Source organism: Scardinius erythrophthalmus (genome assembly GCF_964197995.2).
Source record: "Scardinius erythrophthalmus genome assembly, chromosome: 25".
NCBI lineage: Eukaryota > Metazoa > Chordata > Actinopteri > Cypriniformes > Leuciscidae > Scardinius > Scardinius erythrophthalmus.
In genome coordinates this window covers 3,907,044-3,921,677 of record NC_138245.1, presented here as the reverse complement: position 1 = coordinate 3,921,677, position 14,634 = coordinate 3,907,044, and the positions used below count along the sequence as shown (strand labels likewise).

Here is a 14,634-nt window from a genome sequence, read left to right as displayed (position 1 = left end):
TGTGTTGTCATTGGTTCATTGTTTCATTGTTCACAGGTGTCCCTTGTCTAGTGTATTTAAGGCTTCATATTTACCATGTGTTTTGGTCAAGTATTGTTTCACTGTAACCTCTGTTGGTAAGCGTCATGTCATGTCATGCCTTTGTTTTATGTTTGATCACGTTTTGTAAATAAACTGCATTGGGTTCTCTACAAACTTGCCTTCAGTGGACTACTTTACATAAACAGACTCTAAATAAATCTCCTTGGCTTAAAGAAGTCATTCAACCCATTTGGTATGTAGACAGAAAAATATTAATACCTTGATTATAATCACTCATTAGATATACATATTGAGGCGGCAGTGGATTCCAGAACCCACCCCTTCATTGCAATCTATCACAATTACAAATGCATACACAGTTCATACAAGTGTTCATAAATGTGCTGTAATTCAGATGGATATTTCAAAAGGACTAAATTCATTTATGATGGTCCATTGCTGAGTCAAAATGAGACAGATAAGTGGTTAAGAATAGGCTCTGTGTGTACTACACTAATCACGCTTGCTCTTCTTCCTCTGCTTTAATTGCGGCTGTATTTATTGATGCTTTAGTTAATGTCTCTTCTAATTCTAGCTTGCTTGTGTTTTGATTACAGCCTATGATAGAGTCATTAAAAAAACTCTAAGTGAACTTCAGTGACATCATGCCGTTCTGTACATTACTTACAGTGACATCCTTCACAACAATAGCTTACAAACCAACCATCAACCATAACAGATACAGTCAGAACTGAGAGAGCAATGACAGAAACTACCTCAACATTTTCCATAACGTGTGTGTGTGATGTTAATAAATATGAGTAATTTACATGGTCAGTAAATGATTAAAGTTAGTTACCTTAAATGTTCAATTTAACTCTAATTCTTCTTTTAAACATTATGCGTTTTCAGAGTTTTATTTTTCCAAATGTATTTGTGATTTGCAGAGAGATCTGCAAATCAGTGTAGCTGCTTTATTTATAACTGGATGCATTTCTTTCATCTGTAGAACACAACAAGTTATATTTTGATGTATTTTTGTCTATAAAATGAAAGTCTGTATTGTCCAAAATAACATATGAACAAAGACACTGAGACATTTTTCCAAACATCATTTCATTTTTGAGTGAACTGTACCTTTAAAATGTTTACTGACAGTGTACAGGAGTAAAGTAAAGAAACCATACCTCTGTCTTTAAATGGAACAATTTTGGACTGCTTTCGTCTAAAAGATCTATATGTCCAGACTGTTTAGGTGAGGAAAACTAACACTTTTACTGTTCTATATACTATAGTTTTATTGGCCCTTTGTTACAAATACACAAAGCTTAAAAATCGCAATTTACTTTATTATGCAGATATCACAAAAAATGTAACCGTAGCTGTGAAAAGTGAATTCCTTGACCACATAAATATGATCTTACACATTGGTTCCCCAACAGTACACATTTTGGATGTCTCTATCATCTGACATAACCATTTCAGATCTTTAAGTTAGTATTTGAAAAAAAAAAAAAAACATTAATCCATTACCAATATAGTACATGCCTATCCCAAAAAACAATGAAAAGTTATAACCACATGAAACAAGTATGTCCCTATAACCTCACAGCATCTTGGTCTCGGTTGATGCGCCGGCCTGTGTCTCAGGGGCCGTTCTGAGGATGGAGCTCCTATAGCACATGAACTTGAGGCAGCAATGGACCAAACTTAAGTTAGGAAGGTCTATGGAAACCTGTGTCACTTAGAAAGTACAAACGAATGGTCAGTCTCGATGGTAGCACTTGTAGTCGATCTCCAGTTCCAGTAACCGCAGTGCGCTTCGACTCTGATCCATTGTAACAGGGTTTACTGGAAAAAAATGAAAGGTGATTTCCAACATAGTGACAGTGAATAATAGGTTAAAATCCCTCATCTTGTTTACTTTCTCCTCCTGCTTATTCAGCATCCATTCTCCAGAGCAGACATGATAGAAAAGGTCACATCGGCTGCCAGACTAGAGCCTCTGCCATCACATTTATGACTGGTATGATTGCCAGGGCTGTGAATCCGCTTCATATGTCGCTTTGCATGGCTTCTGGCTGAAAACATATGTGCATGACTGCTTATAGATGGTCAAGATAATAAGGATAAAACTAAAAGTGACAGAAAGTGGAGACAAAGAGGATAGAGGAGGTTTGGGAGTTGATCACAAAAACAATAGCAGAGACTATGCCTACCAGTACTGATGTGAATCTTCTTCATCCGACATGAATTTACCATTTTAAAGCATTTTTAAACCTTGGTTAAGTACATTTCTACAGTATTCATTGCATAAAAGTAATATAATATAATGAAGAAAGAATGAAATGTATAGGCTACTTAGCCTAAATGAATAGACCTATTTGTCCTCTACAAATGATCCAGAATGCTGCAGCTCGTCTCGTCTTCAACGAGCCCGAAAGGGCCCACGTCACTCCTCTGTTCATCTCTCTGCACTGTTCTACCACTCACTGCTCGCATCAAGGTCAAGGCATTGACACTTGCCTACAGATCAACCACAGGCTCAGCTCCCTCCTACTTTCACTCGCTCCTACGAGTCTACATCCCTACCAGACGCCTACGATCGCTCAACGAGCGACGGCTCGTGGTTCCATCACAGAGAGCCACAAAATCACTTTCCAGAACATTCTCATTCACGGTTCCTTGCTGGTGGAATGCTCTCCCCACCCTCATCCGGAACGCAGAATCCCTGACAACATTCAAAAGACAACTCATCTCTTCTGTGAGCACTTAACCTAATAAAAAAATAAAAAATAAAAAATCTTTCCTTTTCCTTTAATCTTCCCTTATCTGGCTTATGCTACTCTGAGCAATGCCTGAACTATGTATTTTGAGCACTTCTTGCGATGTTTTTGCCTCTTCACGATACCTCTCCTCCTAATTTGTAAGTCACTTTGGACAAAAGCGTCTGCTAAATGACTAAATGTAAATGTATTAATCAAAAGGAAAAATGTGGAAAAATGCGTGAAAAAATATATAATTCACGAATTCATGATTTAGTAGTACACAACTGTATAAATGGTAGCTAATGTTTACAAAATTGTTTTATTTTGGTTGTACTGTTTTCATTTGCATTAGAACAAAGTGTGAAGAAAACAACAAAATATATGAAAAAACGCCATGTGGTTTGTTTATGTTCACGAGAAGGGAAAAATATGTGATAAATTAATGCTTTGTTCATTGTTTTGTTTTAAAGACAACAAAATGAGAACACAAATTTTCTGACCTGGTGGTGGCCAATCAAATGAAACGTGATGTTTCTCCGTCATGGCAATAGCAGAGCCCGTCTACGGAGAGCCTACCCAACTCCCTATTAAGTCCTATTGTACCAAGTTTTGGTTGTAGTTCCACCAGAATTCCACTGGGGGCGATCGCCCATGAGTGCAGAATGAATGGGAGTCTATGGGGCTAGACGGCTAAATTTTTCTCTTTCACCCGATTACCGTTGAGAAATGTCAGATTTGATTGTAGGTTTTGCAAGTTCAACATGGATTATAGGTCGAAAGTTGAATGAACGAGTACTTATGTCCTTTCAATTTCTTACAGGTTGAGTTGTTGTTGCCCATAACACGCTAGCATTCTGCTAATGAACGCTGATTGGTCAGTGAAGGACTGATTACGACCAGAGATACCGCTTGATGGCATTGTGGCATCCGAAGCGGGACCAGAAACAAACAAAACAAAAACTCTTCTAGCACGTGTGTTTACCTGTGTCAGCTGTGTTGTGTGTTTACCTGTGTCAGCTGTGTTGTTGATGCCTCGAGAGGAAAGAAGTGCAGAGCGCGAACGCACCAAAGTGACTGAAGGATCGCCGTAAAGCAGTATCTCTGGTCGTACGATGTGTATGACGTCATTGACACTTTAAAAGACTTTTTAAAGCAAATAAGTGACTCTAAAAAAATCTAACACCCAGCAATGTGTAATTTCTTTGCATCTCCTTTCGAATACAACATTCAAATTACTAGACAAAAAATTATATCCTGAGAAAAGTGGATTTTGAGGGGTATAGCGCCATAGACCTCCATTCATTCTGCACTCGTCCTGTGAGCGCCCTCATATGGAGCCAGAGTGGAACTGCAACCAGTTCAGAAGCCGGAAGTTTACTGAGAGTGAAACTTCTCGCTTTATTAGATATTCTCTGGCAATAGCTTTTCACTCAATGAGAAATCTCGTAACATTTTAGTCTTGCGAGATCTCGTGGCACAACATCTCATCACACCTCTACTCATTAATATTCATAAATTCATTACCATAGCTATTCTTACCTGTAAAAATGACATTTCTAGATATCTCTATTTTTACTAGTTAAAGCCACACTAGGTAGGAATTCCGTTTTGGTCAAACAACGACCCATAGAGTCGCTGTGGACTACTTATATTTAACGTTACTGTCGTAAATACCACTCACGGAAATAAGGTGTGTCCCCTTTAAGAGCTGCGTGCGCCCTGTTTAACTTTCGGCAGTCTGTATTGTATGTGCGCCTCGAACATTCCGTAAGCGGATTGTTTCTGTTTGATGCTCATTCGTGTCCTATTTTTGTCTATCAAGTAATGCTGTGGACGGTAAAACGTGTGACAGACAGTTACACGGGTTCGATTGGGGAATAAACAACGCGTTTCAAATCGTCGGACATCGAACATCGAGCTATAGCCTCCGAAGATGTCTAAGTTACTAATCCATCAACAAGAACGCCAGGTGCTTTTTAGCTCACACCAACGAGTGAAAGCTTCTCCGAGTGATATACAAAATAAGCATACTTACAAGTCCAACAGCATGTGAGGACGTGTTGGGGGAAGTGAGGTAGCCTATGCCGTAAAGCAGTCGAATTTTGTAGTTCTTTTTGTGCGCGGGGGTTACTACCCGAACCCCGAAGTTTAAAAGTACGATTAAAAACTATACAGACCCCGCCAGGCTATGGCAGACATGTCATTCAACCTATTGTAAGTCGATGTACCATCACAAGAGTCTTGGAAATATATTATGAAAGGTTGAAAAGTTACCTATAGTGCTGCTTTAAAATATTATTTAAGATATCAGTAATTCTATTTCCACTAGTTTCAAGGGCAATTTCAGATATCAACTTGCTTTGTTGATATCAATAATTACATTGTTACTAGTAAAAATGTGAATTCCTGATATCAAGAATTACGTGGTTACTAGTAAAAATGTCTATTCTAGATATCAATTAAATTGCTACTAGTAAAAATGTTAATTTTTGATATCTGAAAATGTATTTCTGATATCAATATAATTTCAGATATCTAAAATGGCTTTCTTACTAGTATCAATCACATTCATGATATCAGAAATAGACATTTCAACTAGTGACAATTGAATTCTTGATATCAAAAATAAAGGGTTTTACTAGTAAGAATTGTATTTCTGAATTTGGAATTTCAACTAATAAGAAATCAATTCTTGATATAAACAATTGATTTTGAATGGCGGTCTATGACTACAGATATCAAGAATTTTAGTTTTTACTAGTTGAAATTCAATTGTTGATATCAAGAATTAGCATTTTAACTAGTGAAAATGTAAATGTTGATATCAAGAATTAGCATTGTAAATAGTAGAAATCTAATTCCTGATATCAATAACTATCATTTTAACTAGTAAAAATTTAGTTGTTGATATCAAGAATTCATATCCTGTGAATGATTAAAAGTCAAAACGGCTTGCCTACTGCCATTCCCAGGATATAAATTGTTAATATCAAGAATTATAGTTTTTACTAGTTGAAATTCAATTGATATCAAGAATTATAGTTTTTACTAGTTAAAATTCAATTGTTGATATCAAGAATTAACATTTTTACTAGTTGAAATCGTTCAAAAATTGCCATTTTTACTAGTATAAATATTATTCCTGATATCAAGAATTATCATTTTAACTGAAAATTGGATTGTTGATATCAAGGATTCATATCCTGGAAATGAATAAAAGTTCAAATGGCTTGCCATATGCCATACCCCTGCCTGTATGTGTATTTAGCTAAACAGGAAACAACTGTCGTTAATATAGATGTGAAGAAGAAAGCCATAAAGTTTTATGACTTGTTAAAGCAATAATGTTTTACAAGTCTGTACTGTAAATGACTGAAACAAAAGTGGAGCCGGACAATGATCCCTCATTACAGCAGATGCTCCTCTTGAAAGCCGCAGAAAACACCTCAGACAAGCGATTTCACAAAGTGTAAATTACGCCCAAAAAGTAACATAAGGGTGCATTTATGAGGACAAGTCTTCGATTTTTTTTTCCACATTTTTTAGCATTCTTATTTATTATTTAATTCATTTAATGCAACGTCATCAGTCAAAAGTCAAAAAAAGCAAAAAAAAAAAAAAAAAGTCAAACTGCGCCTCTCCTAATCGGCGAGATAGGCTACTAGGTAATCAGTTTTTATTAATTTTCATAGGGTAGGCTATGACCAATGCCCAACAAATGTTTGTTTAATAAAAAAGTAAAAGAAGCCATGAAGTTGAACACACATTGTAGCTCTATCTCGCTCACGTGAATGTAAAACAGTGCTAAAGCTATAGGTCTGACACAAAGCATCCATTATGACTTATTGTTATAACTGCCATGCATAGGCCATATAGGCTGCATCACAACAGTAGTTTGTTGGCGGGAATATGGCTGTTTTTAAATAAAATCACAATTGAAGGTTATTTCCTGGGTGTTTTAATCGCTATTAATTAGATCGGTTAATATAAATTAATAGTATGTTGTAGCCTGACCCATAGGCCTATGCTGTGAACTGTGATCGACCAACTTAACATTGATTCTATAGCATGAAAAAACATTCAAATATTCAAATAGTGATTAAATAACAGAAAACATATTTAAAGGACATATATTATTTTTAAAGGACGGATAGCCTATTGTACTGGGGATCCTTGGGGATTTCCTGAGAGAAAATGTAGAAAATGCAAACGCATAACGGTGCACAGACTGCTGCTATTTAAAATTATGTCTGTGCGATACGCATCTTAACTGGTCATACTCATTCCACTATAACGAACAAACTACATAAGCTTATAATATTTTATGCAAATATTATAATATTTTTTATTTCTAATAAGCGAGGGAGAAAGCAAAGTTATTTGGAAAAAGATTAGGAAATACTTGCTAAAGGCAGCGCGGTGGCCTACATCAGGCTACACCACATAACAACGTCGCATTAATATGAAGAACATGAGAAAATCTGTCGTAATTTTTGCTCCATAACTTATTTTGCTCCATAACTTCTAACTTTCAATCTATCTCCTTCCATTCTGAATCCAGAATCTCACCTCGACGCGTGAGGATCAGTTGAAATGAAATTCTTGCTCCAGTTCCTGTGTTTGGTAGCTGGTAGCCTATCGTCGATCTCAATCATTTTCCATCAGATCTGGTTTGAAATCACAATAAGTTAAAATTATTTGGAACGGTGGTATTAAACTTCACATACAGTAATAGCCTATAGCCCAAGTCACAAAATATAATGCGCTATCTTCAGTTCTTTAAGAACGTATGATGAGAACACATGCAGCCGACAATTTTTATTCATTTTTTTTAAACTAAGTGCTATTCCGATTAATTAAACATAGCTTATTATCATGTAGCCTAGCTGGCGTATGGTTCTAATAAATTATTTGTCAAATCAAATCACTCTGGCTAAGGTTGTAGAAAGTGCTTTAAAACAGTCTACACAGATAGGCTGGCCTAATATCACTATAATATAAAATATTAATGTTGGCATATTAAGGCTATAAAAGAACGATGTAAAAACACGTATCATTGCATGTCCGTGTTTTGAAAAGTTTAATTATTTAATTATACCATCATAAATTTAGCGTTAGCGGACAGTTTTACGAGCAACTGATGACTGTTATAAAATGTACCTACCGCTAGTTTTACTATGTCCGAATAAGGTCTATAACACTTAAGAAAACAAGAAATGAACTAAAGAGACTGGAAAGACAAAACGACAACGAACACATGTAGGAGAGAAAGTGAAAAAGCAACAGTGGCAACCCTACCGTGTCTCATGTGAAGTTACTCATCCTCGTTTCTAATCCGATTTGGCTCACAGCTATTTCCCACAGGCTGGTTTGTTCTCGGCGGCGATTTCTTCTATCTCCCACGAATTATCAGATGTTGTCCTTTCTCTTACAGACTCATTTGTCTCCGTGGTTTAGGATGATGAAATCGGAATTAGATGGTCATCATGGGTAATTATCTACTGAAGGCTTCACTATTCTAGAATAAGCGCTGACTACCAACACCTGACCTGTCGATGATGATGGGTTCAGAAGACCTGTGCTGGTTGATAATCCAGCAAACTGAGGCAATAATCATTGTTGTGAACAATGAATGGGCTATATAGGACTACATAGGCCTACTAAATTGAAAAGTTTCTTATAAACCGTATAAGAATGTGTAGCCTATCATTATTTAGCCTATTTATTTGGTTTCTTTGTTTTGCTTTGATGTTTTCAACCTTGATCTCGATCCAGTCATAAAATAGGTTTAATCAGGAGCTTATGGTAAGATGTTGGAGATTTTAGGTCACGATGAAGAAAAGCGGGCCTGAAGGCCAATAGCGTCATCTGCTGTTAAGTGCATTGACGAGCCATTTTTCGGCATCGCAATTGGAAATTACAATTACAATTACTTTACACTAATTATTTTTTCCTTCACCTTCAGAAATATTGTATTGTATATTGTAAATATTGTATCTAGGCTACTCTATTGAGAACATGAAACATTCCAGCTGTAGTTAATAACTTAAAAACCTGTAGGCTAAGCATTTAAGTTATTTAAACAGTTTAGTAGCAGCACATAGCAGCGCAACTGTCAGACCAAAAGTACACAAAGACAATATAAAATATCCTACTGCATCTTACTGTAATTTCACAATTATTTCGTGGTAGGCTACTTTTAACATTAGTTTATTTCGTTGAATAAAAATATGTCAAACGTAGGCCTATAAAACATAACTTGTTCAGTTTTTAATTGTTTAAGTAGCTTATCAGTACGAGTAATATATTGCAGTGAAAGACTTCACAAAAGCCACAGCAAAAACAGATAGTCCCGCCCTATATTTAACGGGACGATGTTGTATCGTGTTTCAATGGGATTGTGTAAGATAAAAGGTAGGCTTAAGTAAAACTAACGTTAAATATTAAATATTCGTCCTGTCTTGTGATTATTTTATTGCCTTCAATCATTCTGCATGTTGTAAACTAAACTTTAGGCTATTCATGTGTGCATCTGTTTTCTTGAGTACACACTTTCACCACAGCATGAAAATCTCAGATTTAACCTTTTCAATTAACCATCAAAAGTTTTTAAAGCGTAATCATGAGTGAGTGGACATGATCGTGTTGGCTCATGTGTTACATCATTACATCACACGACTTATTTAATAATTAACAGGAAATCAGGTATCTTTACATTCATTTCAACTTTATTGAATAATATTTTCCGTGATTTTCAAACATTGAATTCATATCGCTTGTTAGCTAATATTCCAAGTTTTGAAAAATTATCTGAGAATACTTTTTACACCGTTTGGTTCTTACAGAACGAAGCACAAAGTAAAGAAAAGCACAAAACAGAACATTGTAAGGAAAGCTACACAAATCTGAATCTCACATATTTACAAACATTTACAATGTATTTGCCATTATCGATTTTACAGTGTATGGTAATACACGATAATGAACTATTAAAAAATTATTGTAGACTTATATTTGGAATTTAATGTGTTTGAGCAAAGACTGCATCCCCTTATGCACTTTCCATCACCCAAGATATCAAAATAAAAAAAGATGCTTTTTAAAGAAAAAATAATATCCCAACAAGAGTAAATCAATATACACCGAGGATAAAAATGTTTGCAGCTTTCTGTGCAGTGGTAGCTTTCTTTGATTCATAATAGCCATTAAACAGGTTTCCACAATTTTGGGGAAAGAATAAATGGAGAGGAAAAACACGTTTCACGACTAATTGACTAAATGTAACAGTTTTTGGTGTTAATAAATAGTGCAAATTATGAAAGTTCGACAGGTAGCCTAGTTATCATGTAGCAACATTATTTCACACTGAATGTTGTAGACCCTTTAATAAGGCGGTATGGCCGTCAGTTATGCTCGTTTTTCTCGGATGTTTCCCCTGCTTCTTCTTTGTCCGTGTCCTGCCCAGCTCCTGCCGAGCCACTGTCACTGAGGACGGGTGTGAGATTATTGCTCTCCTTCTTCCACTTCATCCGGCGGTTCTGAAACCAAATCTTAATCTGGCGTTCCGACAGGCACAACGCATTGGCAATTTCGATTCTTCTGCGTCTCGTCAAATAACGATTGTAATGGAATTCCTTCTCTAGTTCTAAAGTTTGGTATCGCGAATAGATTTGGCGACCTCGCCGTCTGTCGGACCCATAGCCAACTCCTGTTAGAAAAGAGATTATTTGGTTAAAGTCAGAAGAAAAGGCTCCACAAAAATAGGCTGGCTAATGTAAATTTAAAGAGCATTATAGACTATGCATCAAGCTAAATATAAGTTCACAGTCCCTTTTCTACTAATTAGATATTTTAACATTATCTGCCTAATTCTTGACGTTTATGCATTCTCTTAGGCTACTGAATAGATTTGGTTAGCCTAAAGCGTGTTGGAATTTCTCTGACGACCAAACGCGTTTATCGCAGGGCAACAAACAGTTTCGTCAGTGCTTTATGGGGTCATAAAACGTGGGGTTCCCAGTCGTAAAAGCAAACAGGTCCGTCCTGCACTAAATATATCTCTTTTGTGTCTATACTCACCACTGTGCGAGTTCATCCGCTGCATCCACGGATATATTTGAATATTTCCTTTCGGTTCCTGAGACGCAGTCTTGCCTGGGTCTGAAGCGTAATCCTGGGTCATTGAACCCTGTGTTTGCCCAAGGCTTTGCCTGCAACTAGGAAGCACATCCTTGTCCTGGTAGAACACATTCGACCCGTACTCGTACGGTCCTCGGCTTGGCCCGAACATCACGTTTTCTTGCGGCGAATAGAACGGATTTGCGTATATCCGGTTTTGGGCCACGGCCGCGCCATATGGAGAGAAGTGTCTGACCGGGTCATAGTTTGTCGAGCTCAGGGTCACATTGGACAGAACTTCTTGACCACCGTTTAAATGGCACGAGAGCGGCGGGTTCGTAAAATAGGAATTCATACCTTCTTTCCTTTACACGCCACTTTTTCTCTCACGCACTCTTTGTCCTTATCAACCTATACCTTATTTCACGTCTTTTATAAATACCCTACTTTATCATTTATTTCAGAACCCGAGCAGAGAATGTGGACTCATCCAAAATCTTCGCTATAAGATTGACAATATGGCAATATCAGCTGACCACTCCGATAAGAAATAAATAAATACAGGAAGCAACAATAAAAGTATGAAAATCTTTTCTTTGCCCTGTTACAACAGCGTAGGGAAGGGAACATAACGCACGAACACCCCTTTTATTGAGATATTTGATTATTGATTCTCTCTTTCCTTTCTAGCTTTCTCTCTCTCCCTCCCTTCCAATCTCTCTCTCTCTCTCTCTCTCTCTCTCTCTCTCTCTCTCTCTCTCTCTCTCTAACACGCACACACACACACACACACACACACACACACACACACACACACACACACACACACACACACACACACACACACACACACACACACACACACTTTCCAAACATTTCTTAAGTAATTTGAGGGTGGCTTAGCTGTATAAATCATTGGTAGGCCTATACATCTTTTTTTCTGGCTCGTCAAAGTAATGTCCTGTAATACAGAATTATGTCCACAAGCCTCAGCCCCTATAGGATAAATGAGATTAAGGTTTAGTAATAAAATTACGTAATTAGTGAATAGCCCTCGCTTCACTGGTTTGGTTGAACAAATCGATTAACATTATTTCCCCCAGACGCTTAACGAGGTAAGGAGTGCAAGCTGTGATTGTTATTCATTTCATTGTGTTTCTATGTATTTTTTTTAATTATTACTTAAATTATAAAGTAGGCTATAGCATTTGAAATAGTGATGGAACAGAAAGAAGCAGTATTTTCACATACATAGGCCTCGTTTTGAACCATAATGTCGATTTAGCCTATAAAACAACTGTTCTTCTTGAGTGATGCGTTATAGGAAAATTTACAAGTTGGCTAACTATTTCAGTTTTATGACTTTCGAAACCATACATGTCAAATGTAATAGTAAGATGGATTAACCTATTAGCCTATGCTCATTAAACAAATATAAACGGCATGTATCTTGCTTTTGCTCATCTGGATATGCTGGCCTATTTACACGGAAAATAAAGGCGTTCCATTAATAATTTAATAAAAAATAATAATAATAAAAAAATAATTATCCATGCATCTCTGACCATTTTAGGCCTAAACCAAAATTGCCCATATAAGATAAATGAGTAACTGAATCCACTATCAGGTGAAGATGTAGGCTACCCTACATTTTATGTTTTACCCGTTGTTTAAAAGAGGGGTGTTTTATGGTTTTACTGCAGAAGAATTCCTTAACGCCTGTTACAATTAAAGTCGTAAAAGAAACAAATGATATAGTTTACTGGCTTTGGCAGCTGCATATGCTGTATTCTTACACGGAAATGACGCAAAATTGTAAATTTGACTTGCACTGTGCAAATTAGTCTCGAGCAAGTTCCTGTCCTATGGAAAAATTCTGATTTTACATAATTGTAAATTAACAACTGTAACTACTTTTTACTGTGGTTATCTCAGTGATATTCTCCAAGCGTAACAAGAGCAAATCAATCTTACTTTTAAATCACGTTATGTTAAACAAATGAATAAGAAGCAGAAATAATTATTGATATTTTTCTGTAATATTTAAGAAATACAACAGGGAGTAAACTAACATGGAATCTTAAACAAACATATTCATATTTATAAATAAATAGGGGCTGACAAAGGCAAGATATCATTTTAAACGCAGCTCATCATTGGTATGGAAGCATATGTGTAGCAAAATTCAATTTGCAATGCAATATGCAAAATGGCAATGCAATATGCAAAATGACAATGCAATATTCAAAATGGCAATGCAATATTCAAAATGGAAATGTAATTCTGTATTTAAATTTACATTTTCCATCAACTCCATGCATGCAAAATTTGGTGCAGAATGAAATTGAAAATTAAATTATATTATTTACATTTGCCATTTTCAACAGTAGTATTAAATTGTAAAGTGCATACTATTTTAATGCTTTATAAGTAGCAAAATGAAAATGAAAATGTATAACCAAATTGATTTGATATGTGAAACGTGTCCAAGCACAAACAGTAGCAAAATGATCATTTAAATGTTATTTGTCCTAAATGCATTTAGACTAACAGTTAGGACACGTACGATTGCATTTTCATCATGACGCCGTGGGATATGTGTAGCAAAATTCAAAGCGGCTTTGAAAATGCATTCCGAGCTGACCACGCCCACCCTACGTCACTCATTGCGTCAAGGCGGGGATTGGCGGAACCGTGTTACGTTTAGATCGTTTGAAACATGGCGGCTGGAGATCTGATAAGATCGTTGAATGCATTGGCAGATGAAGTGGAGCGTGAACACAGAAATAATGTTTCAGAAGAGTTTAACGCGTATGTAGGTGACAGGACAAGATCAATATTGGAGCATCTTGCAGAATTGTCGGCCTTAACAGGCCTCGACACTCGTTTGGCTGCTGAACCCTTGAGAGTGGTGGAAGATCGATTATCTTCGTCTCTGTCAAGGGGAGTGGGAAGACCGGCCGTGGAGATCCCTGACGAGGCCATAGAGGGGTATCTTATGTATGGTCTTAAAGTTAAAGACATCGCGGCCTTGTATGGAGTTAGTCGCTGGACGGTACATCGACGAATGCAACAATGTGGACTAAGGTAAACATCAACTTAAATGTTTATTTTTTTATTTATTTTTTATGGTTTCATAGAACGTAACGTTAACGCCCTGACTCTAAACATTATGGTCATGAATGCCCTCTTTTTTTGAAGCATCATAGAAACACATAGGCTGACTTGAATAATCTGATATAAATTTCACTAGGAAATTCAGAGGCATGTTTCCCTGCTTGGAAAAAACAACAACAACAACAAAAAACCCCAATAGATCCCTGCCTAAAATACAATAGAAAACAATGGGAATTATATGTGATGGATTTTATTGGTGTTAAATCCTATTGGAAAAAAGCCCAAAACACACTACAAGAAGGAATTTTGTAATGGTTTTACATGAAAAAGTTAATGGTTAATAATGGCATTTTAATGGAAACCATTAGAATTTCTGTGATGATTTCAATTGGGCTTCTATTGTATTGTTTTGTTTTGTTTTGTTCATCTCACAAATATCTGATACATCTAATGCCACTTACCACACAATTATCCACCTGTTCCACAGAGTATCAGAGTTGTACTCTGGCATTAACGATACAGAGCTGGACCGTTTGGTGTTGGAAATTCAAAGGGAACACCCACAGTGTGGATATCGTATGATGAGAGCTTTCCTCCAAGCAAGTGGGCA

General features: G+C 36.5%; 2 protein-coding genes and 1 long non-coding RNA gene across 6 annotated transcripts in view; 1 reads left to right on the top strand and 2 right to left on the bottom strand.

The window, feature by feature from the left end:
- Nucleotides 1–976: 976 nt before the first annotated feature.
- LOC308685586 lies at nucleotides 977–8,392 on the bottom strand. Of its 2 annotated transcripts, XR_014029476.1 has the most exons (4): nucleotides 8,088–8,349; nucleotides 7,359–7,456; nucleotides 1,946–2,102; nucleotides 1,002–1,872 (listed from the first exon to the last, which is right to left on the bottom strand). It is a non-coding gene; the product is annotated as an uncharacterized lncRNA (long non-coding RNA). The 2 variants fall into 2 exon arrangements; XR_014029475.1 differs by lacking the exon at nucleotides 7,359–7,456 and having other exon boundaries at nucleotides 977–1,872; nucleotides 8,088–8,392.
- Nucleotides 8,393–9,502: 1,110 nt separating this feature from the next.
- Nucleotides 9,503–11,262, bottom strand: hoxc6b (homeobox C6b; the record flags this gene model as incomplete). Of its 2 annotated transcripts, none has more annotated exons than XM_081358656.1 (2): nucleotides 9,503–10,497; nucleotides 10,869–11,262. In XM_081358656.1, 2 exons carry the CDS (start codon nucleotides 11,260–11,262, stop codon nucleotides 10,193–10,195), a joined length of 699 nt encoding a protein of 232 aa, XP_081214782.1. In that variant the 3' UTR covers nucleotides 9,503–10,192. The 2 variants fall into 2 exon arrangements, with proteins under 2 accessions (XP_081214782.1, XP_081214783.1); XM_081358657.1 differs by having other exon boundaries at nucleotides 9,509–10,497; nucleotides 10,872–11,262.
- A 1,806-nt stretch (nucleotides 11,263–13,068) lies between these two features.
- Nucleotides 13,069–14,634, top strand: part of LOC308685454 (uncharacterized protein) — a 5,215-nt gene continuing 3,649 nt past the window's right edge. Inside the window, exons 1-2 of one of the 2 annotated variants that reach the window (XM_081357231.1) lie at nucleotides 13,069–13,994; nucleotides 14,512–14,634. The exon at nucleotides 14,512–14,634 is cut by the window's right edge and continues 11 nt beyond it. In XM_081357231.1, coding sequence (XP_081213357.1) covers nucleotides 13,627–13,994; nucleotides 14,512–14,634 — 491 coding nt within the window. In that variant the 5' untranslated portion in view covers nucleotides 13,069–13,626. The remainder of the gene's footprint in view (nucleotides 13,995–14,511) is intronic. The other variant, XM_081357230.1, reaches the window with a different exon arrangement.